Consider the following 21,938-nt stretch of genomic DNA (forward strand, 5'->3'; position numbering starts at 1 on the left):
TCTGTAATCGTTAGAAAAGGGATCGTCTTCATCAAATTCTTTCTTTAAAAATTCTAAACTAGGAGTTTCCATACAACTCATTTTTTTTAAAAAATAAATACAATAGTCTCCACATACATCGCTATCTAATTGTTGTAATTCTATATTATTTCTAATCCATTCCTTAGATAAAAATTGTTTCCAATTCTCATTTCCATATATTTCGTTTCCATCATATGAGTCAAAATAAAATTTCTTACCCCTTTTACAAAAAATAGAAACCCAATGTTCTCCTTCTAGCCCTTGTTTATCAGTATTCATTATAAAATAAAATGATGGAATGACATAAGGAATTTTATCAGCCGCAAAACTCCTAAGAAATTATTTTTGGAAATGTCTTCATCTTTTGAACAAGCTAACGTAAGTTCCATAGTATCATGCATTTTATATGGACGAACCGTCTCTGATGTTGCTGAACTTGATGGGGTTCATGGTTGGTAATTCTTTAAATGTTTTAGGGGCCCAACTATTATCTAGAGGATAAACGCAGACTATTTCTCCTCTTTCAAACCAGCCGATGACAAGTTGTCGTCTGTTTGCGTTTTGTGTCGCACTAAACCAAACTCTAGCAGTAAAAATACCATCGATTTTACGAACTGTATTAGCCACCCCCTTTTTTCTGTTAGGAGACAAATCTACATAAGCAAACTATCTACCATTCGCAACTTTCTCCAGTGGAAAATTTCCGATGTTTACTCTCTTTGAGTCACCTATGTCTGCACTCATGTCACATTGAGTTTGCCACATATATCTTCTGTTTGTCAGATTATTTGTCCAATTAATGTGTCCTTTCTTGAAAATGGGACGATCATCAATATACAACTGAATTTTACTGCATTGAAAAGGTTTGAATAACCCTGGAACTTGTATGTTAGTTGCCTGTGTTATTTGTGTGGCATCGACAAGTCCAAAGAAAAACCTATCTGGAATTCTTCCATCTAAGGAAGTCCAATCCTTGATTAAAGTACCTTCAGCGGCATTATTCTCTGTGATTGTTTTGCTGACACTTAGTCTGACTTTATCATAAGTATCAAATATCAACTCATCTTGAGCAAAGACTTTTCTTTCCATTTTTTCATCTTCATCCTCCCCCATTGATTTATAATCTATTAACAAAAATATGTCTTGGGGGTGGATTTGATATATTGCATCTTGTGCTCCTCCATCACCTTCATTTGCCCCTTGTCTGGATATCACCATCAATGCATCTTCTTGTAGATCAATTTCTAACACATAATCCACTAAAGATGGTAAGGCTTTATGGATTTCATGAAAGAAGCCGGGTAGAGGTTTTATTACGAGTGGAATCCACTCTAGATTGTACTGATGTATTTCAAAGTTTTTAACAACCAATTCGTCGGCGTCAGGAGCAGCTTTTGCAATTCCACACTTAGTTTGATGGGGGTTATAATTCATCTTTGGTTCATAACATCTATAAAATAATAATTGTTCATTTTCTTTTTCATCTTTACTAGTCTGAAGATCAGATCTTAATGCTTCTTCAAAAGCTAAATACGGTGATACCACTTCCACATCATGTTGTCTTTTTGGTTTAACTCGTACGGTCTTAATTATCCAACTAGCTACGTCATTTATGAAGCGAACGTGAGTATTCGCTCCATTGGCAGCATTAGCAGGGTCAAATGGTCGATTACCGTTGGCCAATCGTGGTCGTACTTTCATGTGTAGTTGAACGTCTGAAGGAAGAAACCAATTACTTTTTCTAGCTTTTACTTCAAATGTTAGAGATCTAGAAGTCATTTGATAAGGTTCTGGATAAACTTTTGTTGGATAAGCTACATCCCATGTTTCTATTAAGGGTAATTTAGCCGCAGGACCTTCAACATCTTCTTCTAAAACTTCGACGTCAGCAAATCTCTTCATTTCTTAATTTTTTTTCCTTTTTTCTTCAAACCTTCTAAGAGAGAATCAAGCGTATCTTCTTCTTCTATTCGTCTTTTCTTTGCAAGTGATGATTTTTCATTCTTGTTAGACTTTTTATCTTCTTTGTCATCATCTTCTGATTGGTCCATTCCTAACAATTGCATCATTTTGCTGTTCACTGCTCTTAATTTTACTATTTCTTCTTCCATTTTTTCTTTGTCTGAGTGATCTTTAAGAATATTTAATTTTATATCATTTCTTTTTCTTTGTGCTACATCTCGCATTTCTTCTTTTTCTTCGCTTTCTTCTTCTTTCGCCATATTACTCCCACCACTAATCATTATGGAAAATAGACGTTTATGAGCATCTAATTTTTTTTCACACTCATCACTTCTTTTTTCCAATAATTGTAACACCTTTAATAAATCATCTGTTGTATCTTCTTGTTGATTTTGTTCTTCCTCATTGTTCTTTTGTGATCTTAAAAGTTCAGAAACTATTTTTTCTTTAAGATTATTAGTTTGATCTTTTCGTTTCCTCAATGCTTTCATTTTTCCTTTTTCTTCTTCTACATCTGCTCTTCCACCTTCTTTCTTTTTTTTATCTTGAGAAATGTAGGAAAACATGGTTTTTAACAAGTTGTTACTCTATCAGAGTTTCCTGTAAAATGATGACTTTGAAAACGGAACATCATCATTTATTTTATCAATTTATCTAGTAATTTTTTAGTTCCAAATGAAGCAGCACCACCAAGAACTCCGGTTGCTAATGCCCCCAAAGCTGGAACGAGAAAAGGGAGGAAATCCCCTCTTTGTCCTCTCCCTCTTTGTCTTCTCTTTTGTTCTATTAGAAACTGAGTTAATGCCGATAAATCACCTGATACCCCTTTTCCTTTTTGTTTTTTATTTATGTAACTTTGAAGTAATTGTCTTCCTTTTCGTCGTAATATTCCGGTACCTATATCATATAATGGCATAGCAGCCCTTAAAAGAGCTTTTTTACCCAATGTTTTAGCAAGTCTTCCTGCATCACCGAGTATTGCGTGACTTATCAAACCGCTTCCACATTGTCTCTTGGCAGCTTGCATCCAAGAAGAACTAGCTTTACTACTAGGTCTTTTAAAATTTCTTAAAGCCGCTTCTGTATAAGCCATTATCATAGCTGCTCGTCGACCCGGCATGGGTTTTCCAGCATGTTTTCCGTGTAAATACCATCCACCTATCGCCTTATGCCACCTAGTTCTCTTGTTTCCCTTTCTAATCGCTCCTACACACCATGAATAGAATTAGGTCCACTCGGATTTTCTGTTTTTTTAGTTGAAGGTCTTATGCTAGCTAAAAATGCTTTAACGTCACTTCCTATTTGTCGTGTCGGAGCTCTTCTTTTTGGTGGAATGATGATTGTATTCAAATCTGGATTAAAAATGGGTAAATCTGACGCTTTTCTTTTTCTGTTATTCACATTTTTGTATGCTCTGTGCACACCCCCTTCTATACCCCCAACACCAACATTGTCACCAACTCTTTGTGCTGCTTGGGCAAGAAGTTCGAGATTACTAGGTTGTCGTTTCTTAGTTTTCTTAGTTCCAGCACCACCATATTGACCATAAGGGTCGTAACCATTTCCATAAGTATTTCTTTTATTTCCACTTCCTTTTTGTAAGATTCTACTTCCTAAATAATCTTCTTTTCCCATTTTTTCTTTCTATCTTAATTGTCTCCTCCTTATTCTCAATTGACAAATTGCTTCGGCTCCTTTAAACCTTCTTCCTCTTGTGTCGGTAAAGCGAATGAAACAGGAGAAGAAAACATTTGAATTTATTCTTTTCCATGGCAATCTTTCAGGCGAGTAATGATAATGATTCATTGTCAGATTGAAAGGAACCATTTCCAAGTTTTGAGTTCTTTCTTTTCCCACAATTTCTTCTATGACAAAGTCACAATCCACAAGAACGAATTGAAAAGAACTGGGAGAAATTTCATTCCAAACTGAATAATCGTGACTTCTAGCTATTTGAATTGCTTTACCGTCTCCACTTGTGGCATCTAAACGCACTCCTATCACTTCTTCTCCTTTCTTGAGCACAGTAAAAGTACATGATGAACTATTTATATCTTGTATGATTTTTGATACTTTTTGTTCAGTGTTCAAAAGTCCTAAGACCCTTGCCATTTTCTTATCTACTTCTAATTTATTTCTTCCTATATCTATCTCACTTTTGTGTTCTAAATAATTGATTTTTATAGTAAATTTACTTTGAACTTCATTGACTTTTTCTACAAACTCGCCAAAAGTAGCAATCTTTGATTCTGGTAAGTATATTTTAGTAGAAGAAGATGAACTCTCAGTAAAAGTGAAATGTGGATTAGTAGGATCTCTATCACTTTCTAATATATTTTTGAAAGTAGACATATCTAAACACATTGAATCGACAGCAACCTCGTAATCGGTTGTATAATGACACAGTTTTTGAATGAAATTAACGATTAATCTACCATCTTCGTTAGTTGTTCCCTTAAAATACATAAATTCAGGTCTAATGAAGTCATCTCTTCTTTTTTCCATTTTTTTCAATAAATTTCAAACCAATTATTTTGCGCTTTTCTAAAATAAAGACTTACAGCTGTTGCTCCTGTATAAAACCTAGGTCTTTTCTTACTCGATCCAGAGACACTTTCTACATCTATTTCCAATGAATCGGTGAACACACTGTTAATTTTATGCATTTCCCTCTCTCTTTTATTCTGATAATGAACGACTTTCCCGTCTGCCGGATTGATATCGATGATTGACGAAAAAAGGTGGTCTTCTTTTTTCTCATCAGAATAAACAGGAGAAAGAGAAGTCAAATTTAATACAGATAATTTCACAATCTCCACATCTTTCGACACCAAATCTTTCAATGGTCTATTTACAAATTCAAAATTTTTTCATATCGTACTCCCCCTTTAAAGTAGTCTTGACTTTTTTCTCTTCCAAAAGCTCTACACTACCATTTATTTTGAATTTTTTCACCCCATTCTCATCTTTTATCTCCATTAATTTTTTTTTAGCTATCACAGGTGTAGCGATGAAATGAGAGGATTTAATGGGAATTAACCTACTTCTTTTTACTTCCAATACAAAAGCTCGATTACTTTGTAACCCACTATCAAAAACGACATAAGATTTAGAAGAATGGTGAACGTTTGTCGTGATTTTTATTTTTGATTTATTAAAACGGGTAGTGAATTCCCCTAAAAGGTCAAATTTACTTTTTGTATCTAAATCTAGCGCATTTCAGACAAAAATCGATATATTTTACCCCATAATGAGTCCCAAGATGTTAAATTATAAGAATGGGACGTTTTCTCTTCAACTTTAGACCATTTTATAGTACCTTGTGAAAAAAAAACGAAAAAAATTTCTGTCCTCATCATATCCGTAAATTCCAATTTCTTCATCTTTCAAATCAGCGCTCATTAATACACTACTAAAACCTTTATTGGCAACAATTTTGTTATATTCCAAGCCTTTTCCTTTCTCATATACATCTTCTATATCTTCAAAAGTCGTGAAATACCTTTTTTCCGAAAGACTACGCCTTTAGGATAATCGGCTAATTGTTTAAAAGTTTGTTTCCCTTTTCTTTCTATTTCTTTACCTATTCTAGGAGAGGGAGGTAATGTTACTTTTTGTATCTCGCTCTGAGTAAAAGTACCTTCTACAAGTTCTCCAGACAAATCTTTAACCTTATATAAATTAATATCAAAACATGGATACCTTCTAAATCTTTTATATACCTCGAACACTTCTCCTGTAAAAGTTCCTTTATAGTCTTTACTGAAAGCAGTTCGTTTTCCTGATAGTCTTACTTTATCGCCCACCTTTACAGAGAAAGGTCTTTTAAGAAAATACGCATTCTTTGCTGTATCAATTCTATGATCGATTAACTTCGATAAAATAGCACCATTATTAGCCTCGGTTATTCTTATGGGGGCAAATCTGAGTGCCGAATGAACCCGTTTATTATAATTTTTGATAACCAATTTGGTAATTTCTCTATTAGTTTTTTTTCGGATAAAATAATCTATACTTATAATAAAAAGACTGGAAAGTACGATTAAATCTTTCTATGAAACTCGCTTTCAGATCGGTTGTTATTCTATAATGTTTTATCGAATTACGTTCACAATAAGAACTAAATATCTTATTGAAAAATTCCGTACCTTGATCAGTCTGAATATTATGAGGTTTCTTTCCACGTTCAATTATTTTTTTCAAACCATTTAATACGTGTACAGTTGATTTACCAGTTATTACTTCAGCATCTGCTTGACGAGAAAAAATATCGACCTTACTCAACACAAATCTACCCAATTTTGAGTTGGGATGAGTGTGTAGATCTATTAAATCCAATTGCCAAGTGTGATCTAGACCGTTGGCAAAAGAAGGTGGTCTCACTTCTTTTAATCTTCTATTTCTTATAATCTGATTAGGAAAAACATACTTTCTTTCAAACTCTTTAATGTCACTGTATTTAATCTTCAAATTTAATTCCTTACTTAAAAATTCATAAACCTTTCTTGCTGAAGCAAAGGCTACTGGTGAATTTTCAACATCAAAATAAACTTTCTTTAATATTTCTTGGACTTTACTCATTGTGTTTTTTCATTCTTTGATTTCCCCTTCTTCCATTTCATCTCCATCATCTTCCTCTTCAACTCGTTCTTGAACTTCTGTCCAAAATGCCATGTTTTCTGCCAACACAAAATTAAAAATCTTCGTTCCAGCAACCTCCAAAATTTTATCCACCCATTTTTCAAGAACATCGTCAGAAATTTTCAAAATGTACTCTTCAAGCTGCTTCAAAAAAATATTTTTTAGTCTCTTTTCTAGTGCACTGTCAAGGTTCCTTGTTACTGTATCCTCCAATTTATTTCCATCAACAATCAAAGGATTCCAAGTAACCTCTTTATATTTATGAAGTGGATCTGGAGCATCATAGCCATTAATATCTTCAGACTTCAGTCTCTTGCTCTCTATTTGATACTCTGTCAACTCTGTATTCGTAGCTATATATTTTGTTTCCATCGTCTCTCTTCCGATGAAATGAAAATAAAGACTGAAAAGATCTTGATTTATACCTTTCTAGTTTGACCTTTGACTTTTTCTTTTTATTATTTCCTCCACAACAAACAAAATTCAATTCGACTTTAACTTCAGTATGTGTATCTCCATCTGCTTCATCATCTTTTGCACAACAACATTTGAAGAGACGATGAAAACAATTAACGCTTACTACTTCCTCAACCCCAGTCATTATCCCAAGACAAACAACACACAAATGATTTTCTTTTCTTCACTTTCATCATTTTATTCACTTCTTATATCCAAAGGGATATGACATAAAATTAGTCCAATCTACAATTCTCTTATCAAACACTAGTTTGTATTTCTTCAAAATTTCTCTACTTTCAAGAGGAAAAGGATTTATATCGTCACCTCTTTTAATGTCAAACTTAGGTACTTCACAAAATTCTTTTATGGTACCACTTTTCTCTTTAGGTAAATTTGAAGATTGTGATTTCATAATCAACTCTACAAGTTTCTCAAAATTGACTTCTCATGACGAGCTTTGCCCTCCGAAAAAAATTATGCAAATTAGGCTAAGGAGGAGAAATTCTCCTCCATGGCTTATCATTAACTGAAAGAGGAGACCGTATTCAACACGTTTACTACGATCTAGGTGTCGCATAGGAATTTTCAGTAATTACTTTTTTCGCACTTATCAGCGTCAAAATGTATGCCGAGAGAAACACGAACCATTCTAATTTAATATCTCATGACATGAAAACAAATGGTTTCCAGACATAACACGCGTGGCTGTAGCTATATTTTGCGAGGAGAAAATTGGTCACGTTTGTCTTCGCGGTGTTGGTTACGCTGGATAAAACTCTCATAAACCACGTATTAGTTACTCCCTAAAAACGCTTTTATTAATCAGTTAATGTCGCTGTTCCGCGGAGATATAAACACTGTAATAGTGGTATCAAAAGCATGTAGCTCTCTTACAAAAAGAATATATAATACATCTTCACAAGTCGAATTTCAAATAACCGGAAACACTACTTTCATTGCTCAGCATACAGCGAGCCGAAAAAAAAAATCAATAGTAACGTGATAATTCTCTATTCACAACATTAAACCGAAAGCACAGTTTTTGAAGAAAACTCAAATAATCCGCAAATATTACTTTTACAAAATCTTTAAAGGACGGTAAGCACTTCCTTTAACGAGGGACGTTGTTCAGGATCATCGTTTAAAGCCGATTTGGCCATCTTAATTGATCGAGCAGTTGCTGTGGGTAGCAAATCCAGCACAGTGTGGGCGATTCTTCCAAATGAAAAGATGTCTGATTTGTAACTTTGCATCCCAGTTCCACACACGATTTCGGGTGCAATATGAGGGTAGCGCTTCTGGTACTCCTCTCTTTTGGATATTGGTATAGCCACCGCAGGCTTTGCATCCGACGCAAAGCGTGCTTTGCCAAAATCTATTATTACTGGGTTTACTGACCCGTTTTCTCGTTCCTCGAGCACGATGTTGTTCGCTTTTAAATCGTTGTGCAGGATACCGCACGAATGTATGTGCGCCAGAGCTTCGATGACTTTCATCAACACACCTAGCCAACCAGGTTTTTCCAGATAATTTTTTTTTCTAATGGCACTGGACAAGGTCAGGCTTCTATGTTTTCGGCCATTAAACTTTGTAATAAGCCGACGCGGCTCGCTCTTCGTTATCACACCAAATAGCAAAGGCACGCCGCTGTGATCTCCGAGGTAGCTGATCATCCTCGCTTCCTGGCGAACTTCTTTTTTGAGGTCGTTAGTGGTCCATTTTTTCACAGACTTGAACTCTTTTACAGTCACGAGCAGACCTCGGTAATAAGCGAGATAACAGTTTCCAAATGTTCCTGATCCAAGAAACTTTTCTGTCCGCACTACTAACAAGGGATTGATCTCTTTAACGGTGTTGGACGTCGACTTGTCTTCGCGGCCGGTTAGCAGGTTCGCCATGCTTCTGCTCCGCTAATTCTCGCACAGACGTAACTACTTGATCTTCTTTTTTGCCAATACTTGCTGAGTTGCCGGCGATGGCTGCCGCTGCTTTCATGGCTTTTTCTTGAGCCTTCTTTTGTCTCCACCTTTTCCTTGCTTCTTTCCGAATTTTCTTCAACTTCTCTGGATCTTTGATCGTTTTCCGTTTGTTTCGAGCCATGAAGGATGAATACGGTAAAAATTTACAAAAGCAACAAGTGGCAGAGCAAACTTATTTGCAAGATGAAAAATGGACACAGCTATCGCTGAAAAATTGATTTCACAGGCGATCTTTCCAAAGTGAGAGACGGGATGCGTTTGGCAAACACGTGTATCGGATATTAAATGTATATAATTGGTGGAGCACAACGAACTCAGGAAGTAGCTATTCCCATGACAACAACACAAAGGACTAAAACTATTTGCCGGAAAACCATCCCCTATTTCACACATTACCCACGTATTCATTGCTAAAGGGAGCTTTGTTCCATCACAGCAGTTCTTCATTAAAAGCTATTACAAGGCTTTTAATTCACGGAGATTCTCACCATTCTTGCAAGCATGGCTGTTTCTTTAGCTGTTTTTAAAACGCACTGCGATTTATGTCCGTCCGAATTTAATACCACTACTGCGTTACTTCGACACAGAGAGGCAAAACATATTGATGCGCATTCGGTGACAATTCTGCCGTTTTATAATGGTCAGGAGGTCATACGGCTTCCTCCAAGAATTAGAAGAGGGCAAAGGTCTTCAAGCTACAAACAGTGGATAAGTGGCATTGTGGACAGTATCAATTCCTGTCTACATCCAAAGGCCGCTGGTAAGTATGCTTGCATATACTTCTATTTCTTCAGTCTTTACAGCGGTATCGAAAAATTTCCGTGTGGCAATTGAGTGACTCTAGTGTTTTTACTATAAGTATCTTACTTCTCTTGACTTAGAAACTTCCAAACTAGCGAATAGGATCGAAGCGGTAAATTGTTTTTTTCTCAAGAACCAATGATGCTACCCGACAAAATGATGATGAATATAGCGTTGTACAATATCTTTATTTGTTTTAGGTAAATGGAGTCGCGTTGAAAGGTACTACGTGCCGGAAGAGTACGTCCAAATTTTGTTGGCTGACATGCCAAATGCATTTATGAACAGCGGCAGAGAAAAGAGGCACCTACGTCCCCCCGTTTGGAGGGAGAAGTCGAATGTGTTCCACTACAGAGACCACGACCTAAATGATATTGTAACTGCCCTCGGTCAACAAAGTGCTGTTCCCTTAAAGCTTAAGAAAACTTACCTAGGAAACACGGAGGTAGAGGAAAGAAACAAACCGCAAAATGCTAGAGAAGCACTGGAGGCAGCCAAAGAGAGAGCAATAATCTGGTGGCCTGAACTGTTTTCGAGCACTAACCACGGAAAGTTGACACTCAGATTTTATATTTCAAAAGTGCAAGTTTGATTGAAAATACATATCCAAAAAGGAACAGTCTCCCTCTACCGGATTCCACACAATTTGTTTGTTTGTCAAAAATACCAACAGCTCTAGCACCTCATAAGTACTTTTTCTAACAACAGTCAACTTTGCATTGCTTTGCGACCTGAAAGAGTTGCCACGTTATTAAAGTGACTGAAATGGACACAAAATTGTAAATGATAAAAATAAAGAGTGCTATCAGCTTCTGACACACAAAAGCCCAAACAAAGGGAGACAACTCTGGGTCAAAAAAACATTAAGAAATGAGTGAATAATAAAATAAAGAAAATAAAATAAAAGTACTGTTCTTCAGATAACAACAGCCCAAACAGGACTGACTACCCAAGAGAGACAGAACTGGGTAAACAAAAAAAATAATAAATTAAAATAAAACAAAAGTTCTGTTCTTCAGATAACAACAGCCCAAACAGGACTGACTACCCAAGAGAGACAGAACTGGGTAAAAATAATAATAACCTAATAATATGAAATAAAAGTTCTGTTCTTCAGATAACAACAGCCCAAATAGGACTGACTACCCAAGAGAGACAGAACTGGTTAAAAAATATACATAAATAATAGAGGTTCTGCTTTCAGATAACAACAGCCTAAACAGGACTGACTACCCAAGAGAGGCAGAACTAGCTAAATAAAGATTTTGTGCCTTCATATAACCACAGTTTAAGCGGGACTGGCTAGACTAGACAGGAAGAATAGTGTAGGACACCTTGGTTCTATGGAGTACTCCAGTCAAGGATCTGCAACATTAAAGTTTCCCTGTGTTGATCCATATCAGAAAATCTCCATAGGAAGTTGTTGATGCACAAAGACCCATTCTGAATCTTATCCCTTGCAGCCATGATCACACCAATCCCACAGCTTCCAACGCCAATCATTTTCGAGTTAACCGGTGCCTGAGATGGCATACCAAATCGCCGAAACATTGGATAGTTTTTCCAAAACCTTGTTTGGAAAGATGGATGGTGTGGGTACATTTCAGAGAGTGACTCTAATGACCTCTTGACTGATGGAAGGGACATGGTAGGAACTGCTGACCGCAGGCCATCATCAAAGTACATCTCTTTCTGGGCTAAATCAACAAAGATTAAGCCCCAATGGTTAGGCATGTAAACTGGCACTAGAATTTGCTGCAAATCATGGACATTTGGGAGGTGCTTTGTTGTTTCATTTAATTGCAGCTGCTGGAAATTCTTGTCATTGCAGCTCATCCAATCATAAAACTCTGTGGGAAAATACACAGTGTCATTCTTACCATTTTCTCTCGCGTCATCCAAAAACTTACTGATGCATATATCAATGACAAAGCTATCGATATACCGTTCCTCAACAAGATCAGAGTATGACGTGGAATCCAACCCCTTCTTACCATACTTTAGTATGGGGTGGTTTTTAGGATGATGCCAAAGGGCATCTTGTAATCGCACGAGATCTTCAGATGAGCATTTCATTTTAGAAAGCCAGTTAGCTTCTGCAGATACTTTGCGAGTAGTGTCAGCTAGTGTGCAGAAGCGTTTTAGGATACAGAGGGCACTCTCAGAAAACTGACCCTTGCGTACAATGTCAATACCGGTAGGATTCATGCCAGCCCTTTTAGCATCACGCAGAACTTTCTGAGCCCTCTAGATGTCACTTTCACAGGGACGCTCTGTTACCAAGAAGGGATCTGTATTGGAGGTTTTACCATAAACTGGCCTGAGTGTCAAGGAAGCTCTTGCTGCCAGTGGTGGAAGTAAACTGTGTAGTGCAGCGTCTTCACCTCTTGTGCTAGCTTTGGCCATTGCAACTTGCAAGGCAGTTAGTGGCAAGATGGTCTCACCTTGATCCTCAATGATAACTGCAGCCTTCGGTTGAGGAGATGAATGAGAAGTGACAGACTCCAAGTTACATTTAGCTGGTTCAGATTCTGGACTGAGTACTGGGGCTGGCTCATTCAGCATGGCAGCATCTAAATCCAAGTTGGTAGCCATTGGGTGACACTTACCAGAAAGATCTTGTGGTGGGGTTGGCTCATTCAGGATGTCAGTATCAGAAACCAAGTTGGTAGCTATTGGGTGACACTTGCCGGAAAGATCCTGTGGTGGCTGTGGATGGATGTGGACACCATACTGACTTTCCCAATGATCATGGCAGTATTCTAAAATACTGGACGTCACCGTGTCCTCAACCCTAGTGCCATGGTCTTTATCATAGCAGTATGTAAGGAAGTCACTTCCAAACATTTGCTCAAATAAATTATTGATTACTTGAACCCAAGTTTTCATAGCTCCAGTCCACGATCTCATTTCATGACCAGCACTTTTCCAGCCACATCCACGGTAGGTAAATATTTTCTTTCCTAAGAATGAAAAAAAAAAAAAAAAAAAAGAAAAGAAAAGAGAGTGATTGAGGGAGTGAAAACCATACCTGTTTCCAATTAACTCTGCATGCTAGCAATTAATGCTAATGTTACACAATTATGTCATAAACTTTGCATTAAGATTCATGTAACTAAATTCAGTGTTTATTTACTTGGTTTGCTTTTAACTCCATGTGTAAAATGCACCCAAGGAGTTAATCTATTGATTTAGTATTACAAAATATCCATGATACATACTCGGTTTTCAATACTTACTGGCCACAATGCAATTTTCAGCTTGTTGGAATGAATACCTCAACGACAGCAGCATGGTTGCATACCAGTGCATGAGAATTTGATTCACTACAGGAAGAAAAATTGTTTTCAAACCCAATTTATGTGATATTACAATTTATTTTCCTTTCATTTTAACTTGATTCCATATCATTATGGCCTCAACAGACACACTCTAAGGAGTACTCATACAGTGACTGGACTATAAAAAGTAAAATAATTTTAATTACTACTGATAACATTAATGATAATGATGACAAGGATGATGATACTAATACAATATCCTGTAACTCACATGACTGCCCAGGTCCAGATGAATCATGATTTGTTGCCTTAGAATACAGCTGCCTGTGTAGCTTGTGAGAAGCCTCAAATCCTTGGCCACAATATTTATAGAAGGACCTGAAGTGCCGTAGGAGCATAGCACTGTGATCTATGACAAGGTGCCCATAATCACCAGTGCCAAGATGTACACCAAATAGCTTTTTTAACAAAAAGCCCCACTCCTTGCACTAGAAAGTACAGCAAAAAAAAAAAAAAAACCAAACAACAATGTAATTAGAAATTACATTATCATACCTGTAACATTTTTTAACTTTATACGCAATAATTTTGAGACTACAGACAAGCATGTACATGTAGTTTTTGACAATAACATACAGCTTTGGCATTCAGGTGTAGAAAAGCCATGATTGAAATTGTTTTCTAGCTTACTTCATAAAGGTGCTAACCTGCCATTTTCAGTCAATTCAAACAAAATCTAGAAAAGTTTAAGCAAGTGTACAAATATGGACCAAGGGCTATGGCCACAAGAACTTCGTAAGAGAATAATAATAAAATTGCTTTCAATATAAAAAATAATACCTTGACATCATGGATATCAATCAATTGCTCTTCATGGTCTTCAAAGACCCTGTCACGCATTGTGTGGGCAATGTCCCTCCAATCACAGCAAACCTGACAACAGTTAAGTATTAGTTAAATTAAGTTACAGCAGCTAAACTTTTCATTTCTTCATAAATAAAACTGCTAATCTTTCAGTTGAAAATGTGGGTTGTTGAACGACACTGATTTTCCAGTCAGGCAATGATTTTTACAAGCGAATGACTCAATTGAGTGTATGTAGCCTACTTGTATGTTAAAGTTAGCTATCAGTTTACCTTGACAAAAAATTCAATTTGAAGTTGGGCTGCATAATTTGCAAAGGGATCAGTGTGGTCTTCCAGTATTTTCTTCTTCCCTCTTTTCCTTTTCTTGGGTAGGGGTTCCTGATTGCCACACTGTTCTTCCAGCTCCAGAAATCTTCCATCTACTTCTTTTTGTCTATTAACCCAGTTCTCCTTCAGGTTCTCCAAGAATACTTTTAGTTCTTACAGCCAAAAACATAGAAAGAATCCAACAGATCATCATCAAAACATTTAATAGGAATAAAATGGACCAAAATGTTGTAGTCTGGAGCACCCCAGGGTTTCCCTGATTAAGTTTGTTTCCAGCCATTCATAGCCTGGGGTTGAGAGACAGACGACTTTGTGTAGGTAAAGTTTCTTGCTTAAAGGAGCTACACCAGGATTACAATGTATGAAATTTACCTTAAATAATCATGAATAATAATAATAATAATAATAATAATAATAATATAAATAACTTTATTTTTAATTCGAATAAAACTGTTTAAAAATATATCTATAAGTATATAAAACAATCACAAATCTAAAAAACTATTCCCAGTAATAATAAAAATGTATATATAAAAGTTATAGAACCTAGATTTTCGCAAGGCATCTATCTAATTCAAAGTCCGCTTCTTGAACATTACTTCTAATTGTTTTTTTTAGCTGTTCTTGACCCTCTAAGACAGAGTAGAGCCGACCTAAGGATGGCTGGCAAAGGAGACTTTAGAACGTATCCAAGAGACGGTGGTGGCATAGTTCTCTCCTTTCTTCGCTGCGACTAGCTCTGCCAACCTGTTATGGTATCTCTTGCACTCTTCTCCCATGCCACCTGTTGTTGTAAATACTAACGGTGTAAATGTTCCCTGTTCCACGTCCATCATATAATAATAATAATAATGATAATAATAATAATAACAGCAATAACTTTATTTAAATGTCAAATGTATTTAGCACTATTAAATGTGCTAATTGGGGACACTGTAAATAAACAAACAAATATTTCAAGTACAACATAAACCATTAAGAATCCCAACTGCTAAGGAAACCTTAAAATAATAGTTTGCCAAGGTAAACAAACATGAAATAGGTAGGTGTAATTCAAAACAAACATGTAGGTGGACGAGCATGAGGAAAATTAAATAAGATTACAAATGAAATGACAAACTTGAAAATTTAGGCAAAGAATACTTGACTGAACTGTAGCTCTATGAAGAACAATTTCAGATCTTGAGAAAGGAACTGTTATGAATATTGAATAGGTTGATGAGTCAATAAAAAATTATTCAGTGAATAATTTATAAAAATAGTAAGGTAATGAGCCTCTTTGAGATGTCCCTTCACCTTTTGTGTCATTGAGGTCAACTGTTTCTTGGCGCGTACCACAGTCTCTAACAAAGGTTCCCATCTGGAGTATCTCATCTGCAAACTACAAATAAGGACACTGTTAATTACATTGTTTCACTTGTAAAGCTTAATTATTTCTTCCCTAAGATGTCACCTCAACGCAAACTGAATTCATGTGTATTAAAATGATATAAAGCATTAAATTCTGCTCAGTAATATAAGATATTTAAAATCTTGCTATAAGTCAACCCACCGATATCCTCTGTTCAATAAAGGTGACGTAGTTCAGGAGAACGTCTCTTGCAGCTCCAGGACATTCCTCATAGTAATGGGCAACTTTCTCAAGGGGGAGTGACCTTGCTACAATTTCTTCAAAGTTCTTAAGAACTTCTCTCTCCATCGAACCTGATAAAGGATTTGCCTTGACTTTAAATACCGGCCACCAACCTTGTATCAATGTCATTAAAAGGCACAGGTACCCATACTACTTCATGACCTTCATATAGCAAATGGAGTGAAAATTAAAAAAAGTTGTTTCCTAGGACTTTGTAAGCAATTATGTTCACAAAGTTATGTTCATTCTGAAAATGGGCTCATTCTTTTGGCATATTTCAGATTGCATTATGTTGGTGATTAACAATTGAATAAAGGACTGATGACAGTACCTGAAAAAGATGCAACATGTATATTTTGTCTCTCTATTCCTGTTTGTTGTCCTTTCCGTTCTTTAACTGTTACTCTAGGAAAACCTCTACAGTTTTCAGGCCCATACTCAGACAAGGCATCCTTTAACTTGTCTAGGGTTCCAACTCGATAGGCAAACAAACCCAATGAGCCCAGAAGCTGCTCACAATTTCGCATCTCACAATGCAGAGAGCAAAGATTTATGCTGCTCAAGTCTTCCTCCAGAAGAAAATTGAGATCATCTCAAAGGCCTGAACCCCTGAAAACGAACAAAGTTGCTTACATTGACCTTGGAAATTTCTATTATTTTATATTTACCAGTCGGTTGTGCTCACAACACCCTCACCTTCCGATGTTAGCTTTTGATCTTAAACAATCCAGGCATGTGTCATCTGCAGCAACTCCATGGCAAGTGCAAGCCTAAAATAAAGTTATGGACAGTATAAATATTGATCTCATTAGGAATGCTGGAAGAAACAAATTTTTCCACAACGAGCTGTAGAGCTACTGGATAATGATATCTGTAAACTTCTTTGTCTTAACATTGTTTATTAGGATTTATGAATTCAAACAAATACATGACATTGTATATTACTGACAATAATAGTACTAAATCATAATTGACATGATTGAGACAGATAGTCACTGAACCCTATACGAAAATGCAGTTTTCAATTAAAGTAGGTGTTAATTAATGCAGTTACAATCAAACTTAATATATAAAACCTTACCCTTATTGCATCACAAAATGCACAACACTGTACTCCATAGCCTTTGCCACCAAGGAGGAAATCCTCATCGTCTCTTTTGTTCAGGAGAAGCAACAAAGCCTTGTAGTCCAGAGTCACTTAAGGTCATATAAGGGGAAACAATTCATAATACATGTTTGAGGCAAAACAATATGCAAGGACCATTTCACATACTGTATAAGTTTGTCCAATTTCCCAATAAACCAATGGCATTAATGTTGATTTAACCCTTACCCTATTTAATGGCAGGATGGTTATGATATTTAGAACACAGCAAAATGTAAGCTACTGAACAGTGCCATAAAGATTTATTAAAGTAATTATGAAACAATGTTTACCGTCGCTTATTTTGAACAATGAATTGTTCCCTGTAAAAAATTGTAAATTAGTTTTAACTTATTTTTTTTCCAATTAGAATTGACAAATACCAATGTCCCATTAACTAAATAATAGCATTTCAAAATTCATTCCCTTTCTTCTCAGTCTAATTTAAGTAACTATTTACCTGTGAAAGAGATGTTGTACCTTTTCCCATCCACAACAATGCCATGTTTTTTTGACATTCTTCTGGCAATTAAGATTTCTAATCAATTGCTTTAGATTTGCCCTAATATAAGAATAGGGACAAAGAGAAAATATGTTAAAACTCATCTTAATTGAAAGAATGAAATACACCAAAAAAAAAAGTATTCATCACAAAATTCAATTGAAGCTGCTCATGAAAGAAAAGGAACTCTTTTTGTCTAGAGTCTCTATTACATCTTAAATAACTGATTGGTAGATACATGGATGAATGTTCCTTTTCTTTACAGCAACATTTCAATCCCTGCTTTAATTCTTAACCAAAAAACACAAAATGCCTTGTACGTTTTTAAAAACTTTAAATTTGTTCATGATGGCACAACAGTAGTCACTCACCTGTTCTCTTTACAATTCCCTATAGCAATAGGGTAGACTGACAAGGCACTCTCAGAACTTTTATTGGCAAAATCAATGGGTGCCAGACCTACAGCCACTTGATTTTTACCTTGAATACAAAATACAAAAAAATAAATAGTTTTATTACAAAATACTCATAACATATTACTGTTTACCCATAGAATGACACAACCATAATAAAAATACTGCAGTACATACTGTTAGGCAGAGAAATAAAACACCCGGTATTAAAATATGTTGTTGATACACTCACCACCAAGAGGACGGCCATCAAGTTTAACATTGAATTCCAGGTCCTCAGTGTCACAACAATGAAGGCGCTGTTCTCGTATGGCCCAGACAAGAACAGATTGTAGGTCCACATCGCACGCTTCAAAGTCAGCATCATCACCTCTACCAATTTTCAGCGTTTTCCGCACAACAGAAAATACTAACTTCTTTACAGCCTTGATTTCATTTTTTGAAAGAAGTAAAGGTGTATCACCAGATCGCTAAGGATAAATAGAAGGAAACTATTAATGGAAGGATATATTTCACTCCTATATACAATCATCTCTTATCAAGTCATCTTGGACCACCCTCTCAGCCAGTCAAATGCAAAAATAAAACTAATTGCGATTTGGCTACTTGTGTTTTGTTCCTTATGATATTACGACATTTGATTCATTGTGTTTGGCCATTGTGATTATCGTATTTATTCAATCAAGTGCCCAGGGTGCTTATTTAATTTTTGGACTTTCAGGGTGGGCGCTTAGTCGAGGTGGGCACTTATTCGAGGCTGGGAGCTTATTAAAATTAATTTTCACCATTTCCAGTAAGCAAAAAGTATATTTTGTAACAAAACATGGCAAAATATTAAAGTCTATAAATTGTCACTGTTCATTGTTCAGTTTACGTATGCCCAGGACTAACAACTCATTGTTTGGTCTTCGCAGAATACTCAAATTATGGACTTACCCCGGTCTTTCCAAGTTGGGTCAAATTGAGCAGCGTCTGCCATGCTGAATCAGGAAGCTTGGTGTGCAACTTGAAATACAGCAGCACCCAATCTGGAACTCTCATGCTCTGGAAAACACGAGTGTGTGTTTCTGAGGACAGAAGCTCAGAAAAGCCTTTTTTCGACCCCTTTGAGTCCATTACAATATTTACGACCTCCGAGATGTGGTTTCTCACATTTTCTCTCTGAGCATCGTCGCCATAAATAAAACTGTTTCCTAGAACGCAAGCAATTGATTCTTTATATTTGTCTGATATGTCACTGATTGAATCTAAAACTTCCTTGCAGTTAGCTACCACTTGTCGTTTTCTGGTCGTCGATCCGAGGTCTGGGCTGCATTTTGTCTCCTCGATCGAACTGCAGCACGATGATGGTGAACGAGAGTTGGCAGGAGTCGAACAGCATGTTGGCTCTGAAGAAGAAAAATCACTTAAACTTGTTTCAAGATCAACAACCTGACCCTGAAGGTTCTTCACTTTTAGTTCAAGGTATTCAATTGACCGTGATTTTTCGGCCAGTTCTGCATGGAGTTCCTCAGAGGCTTGAATAACCGGGCACGCTTTCCCGCCAAAAGCGAAGTACATAGGATCGCGGTGCTCCATGTCCAACGCGATGGAGTTCAGGAGATTTACAATCGGCGTGAATACAGCTGAATTCAGAACGCCACTAGCTGAACGACCACTTTGACGTAGTAGTCCGGCAATTAAACCAAAGGTCGAAGCGACATATACAGTATTTGGCGTTCTTTGGAAGTCACTGGAATACGCCGATTTGGCCGGCTGAAGTTCCCGCGGAGCCACACTCCGAAGTTCGTCTGGAATTGACTTTAAAATTCCATTCCTGGCGAAATCCTTCGGATAACCTCGACAAACTTCTTTAGTAAGGACATACCAATGTTTTCGAGGATCAAGCAACGAACTTGTAACCCTCGACAGACTGGAAACGTTAAACGCGGAGGAGGACGAGGCTTCGTCTCCCTCCATATCGATGCTCCAAGTGAGTTACAAATCAAAAACATGATGCTTTTGAAACTTGAAAGTCCCGCCAAAGTTGAATATTACCCAGTTAGTCAGAAATTACCTTTGACACACAATAGAGTACACAAATCCGTACATTTCCTCTGGCTACCCGATTCCCTGCATACATGCGAAGACAATAGATAGTACACAAGCGCGGTACTGGAAACTAGCCATTGCGTTACACGCAAGTTATTTGGCAGACGTCACCGAGTTCTACTTACGCTTCACGCACTCTGTATTTAAGAAAACGAACGAAGAAACAAAGCCTATCTCCATGTCGTTCAGACTTAGTTTCGTAACGTCCGACGTTTGCTTTTCCTTTCACTATTTTTAGTTCCCTCTCCTTTTGACTAAATTCGGCGAACCCAAAAACACCAAGCATTCAATCAAAAGTGCTCAGCAATTAGAGAAGTGCAAGTTAAAAGTCGGTCCGATTTCATGCATTTACTGGTCGCATATTTGCCAAAGAAAGTTACCGTGGTCTTCTCGTGTTTAAATTAAGACTCGCGCGTGGATTGTGGCGTCTGGTTTATTTTGTTGTATGACAGGATCCAAAAAAATAATTAATTTTACGGCCATGTGATAATTGAGATCTCTCGCCTCACTGTGACAAGCCGCGGCTTCATTTTACCCATCCTGCTGAGAATTTTTTTCTTGGGCAAAGCTCCTCATGTTCAGTTGTTCTATTTAATCCTATTCCCCTAATCTTAAACTTAGTAGCAATCTTTTCGTTTCTCTTTTCAGAAAACACATCATAACCATAATGTTTAGGTCCACCACTACAAAATCTCGAAATGACACAACTTTCATCATAATTCTTTTCATCCTCTAATACATTTGTTAAATCTCCTAAATACTCTCCTAATTTTGGTTCAAATTCATCTTCATCTTTTGATGAATAATAAAAAACACTATCAGTATCCATATATAAGACTCTAAAATTTAACTTTTCAAGTAATTCGTATAAACGTAAACGAGCACAAGCAGCTACAAAAGCAGCTTGAACAACATTACCCTTACGATTAGGAACTACACAATCAGTCTTCTTATACCCATGACATAACACAGTCTTTGAATTAAGAATACGGAAAACTCTTTCCCTCATTGTTTGATCAGTAACAAAATCAAAAAATTCCTTTGGTTCGTGAGTTAAACGAGTAATTCGTCTATCAAGATTCCTTGCCCAAAATCCCCAACAAGAATTAAGCAATGTTTTAGAAACAAATCTCATTATGGGATCCTTTTTGATCTTATCATATTCTAACTTTATCCCTTCATGTTCTTCATATCTTCTTCGCTTTCACAATTCTGTGGCCACCCCGAATTCTCTTGTTTTATCTTCAAAAATTTATCGACAAAAGGAGCAAACAATCCTTTTTCCCTCCCTCGATAATCCCAAACCTCAAAGATTTCTAAGATCTTATATCCCATTCTAACAGCTTTATAAACTTCGTCAGTCACCCAAACTGCTTCAAGTGACCTTTCATCTCTGGAATGAGAACAATTAGTAACAAAATTCTGTTCTCTTGAACATTTACCACAAAGTGAAAAAATTAATTTCTCATCCTTACTTTCTGATTGAAATCTTTTTGGTAAAACAGGATGAAATAAATCATCAAGGGCAACTACACGACATCTCATAAGACCAAAATATTTGTCTAATGAATAATCAAAATCATTAGGAGGTCCTCTAATAATAACTGGATGACCTACAGGAAATTCCTCCTCTTTCATTACACTAGGATAAAGAGAAGTAAAATCAGAAGCCTTAATACACCCCTTTGTCAAATCACACTCTTTAAATAAACAAATTGCTTCAGTTCTACCCCCATAAAGTGCCTCACGAGGGTTAATTGGGGCTCTCAAATCAGTCAAATACGGTGCTATCATTTCCAAATGATCTTTTACCTCTTC

General features: G+C 36.5%; 2 protein-coding genes and 2 pseudogenes across 2 annotated transcripts; 1 reads left to right on the top strand and 3 right to left on the bottom strand.

Moving 5' to 3' along the window:
* LOC138012563 (uncharacterized) overlaps positions 1-21,938 on the bottom strand; it is a 583,226-nt pseudogene that overhangs the window by 38,968 nt on the left and 522,320 nt on the right.
* LOC137981965 (uncharacterized) lies at positions 8,172-8,981 on the bottom strand. Its single transcript, XM_068828991.1, has one exon. It carries the CDS (start codon positions 8,979-8,981, stop codon positions 8,172-8,174), a length of 810 nt encoding a protein of 269 aa, XP_068685092.1.
* On the top strand, positions 9,564-10,455 carry LOC137981970 (uncharacterized). Its single transcript, XM_068828996.1, has 2 exons — positions 9,564-9,822; positions 10,064-10,455. The coding sequence occupies exons 1-2, from the start codon at positions 9,564-9,566 to the stop codon at positions 10,453-10,455; spliced, it is 651 nt and encodes a 216-aa protein (XP_068685097.1).
* Positions 11,205-19,988, bottom strand: LOC137981977 (uncharacterized; annotated as a pseudogene).

The sequence above is a fragment of the Montipora foliosa genome, chromosome 1 (genome assembly GCF_036669935.1).
Source record: "Montipora foliosa isolate CH-2021 chromosome 1, ASM3666993v2, whole genome shotgun sequence".
NCBI lineage: Eukaryota > Metazoa > Cnidaria > Anthozoa > Scleractinia > Acroporidae > Montipora > Montipora foliosa.

Excerpts from the sequence above, each read along its gene's own strand:
- LOC137981970 (XM_068828996.1), top strand. The coding sequence starts at position 9,564 with ATGGCTGTTTCTTTAGCTGTTTTTAAAACGCACTGCGATTTATGTCCG. Across the intron at positions 9,823-10,063 it reads TCTACATCCAAAGGCCGCTG|GTAAATGGAGTCGCGTTGAA; the intron begins GTAAGTATGCTT and ends TATTTGTTTTAG.
- LOC137981965 (XM_068828991.1), bottom strand. The coding sequence starts at position 8,981 with ATGGCGAACCTGCTAACCGGCCGCGAAGACAAGTCGACGTCCAACACC.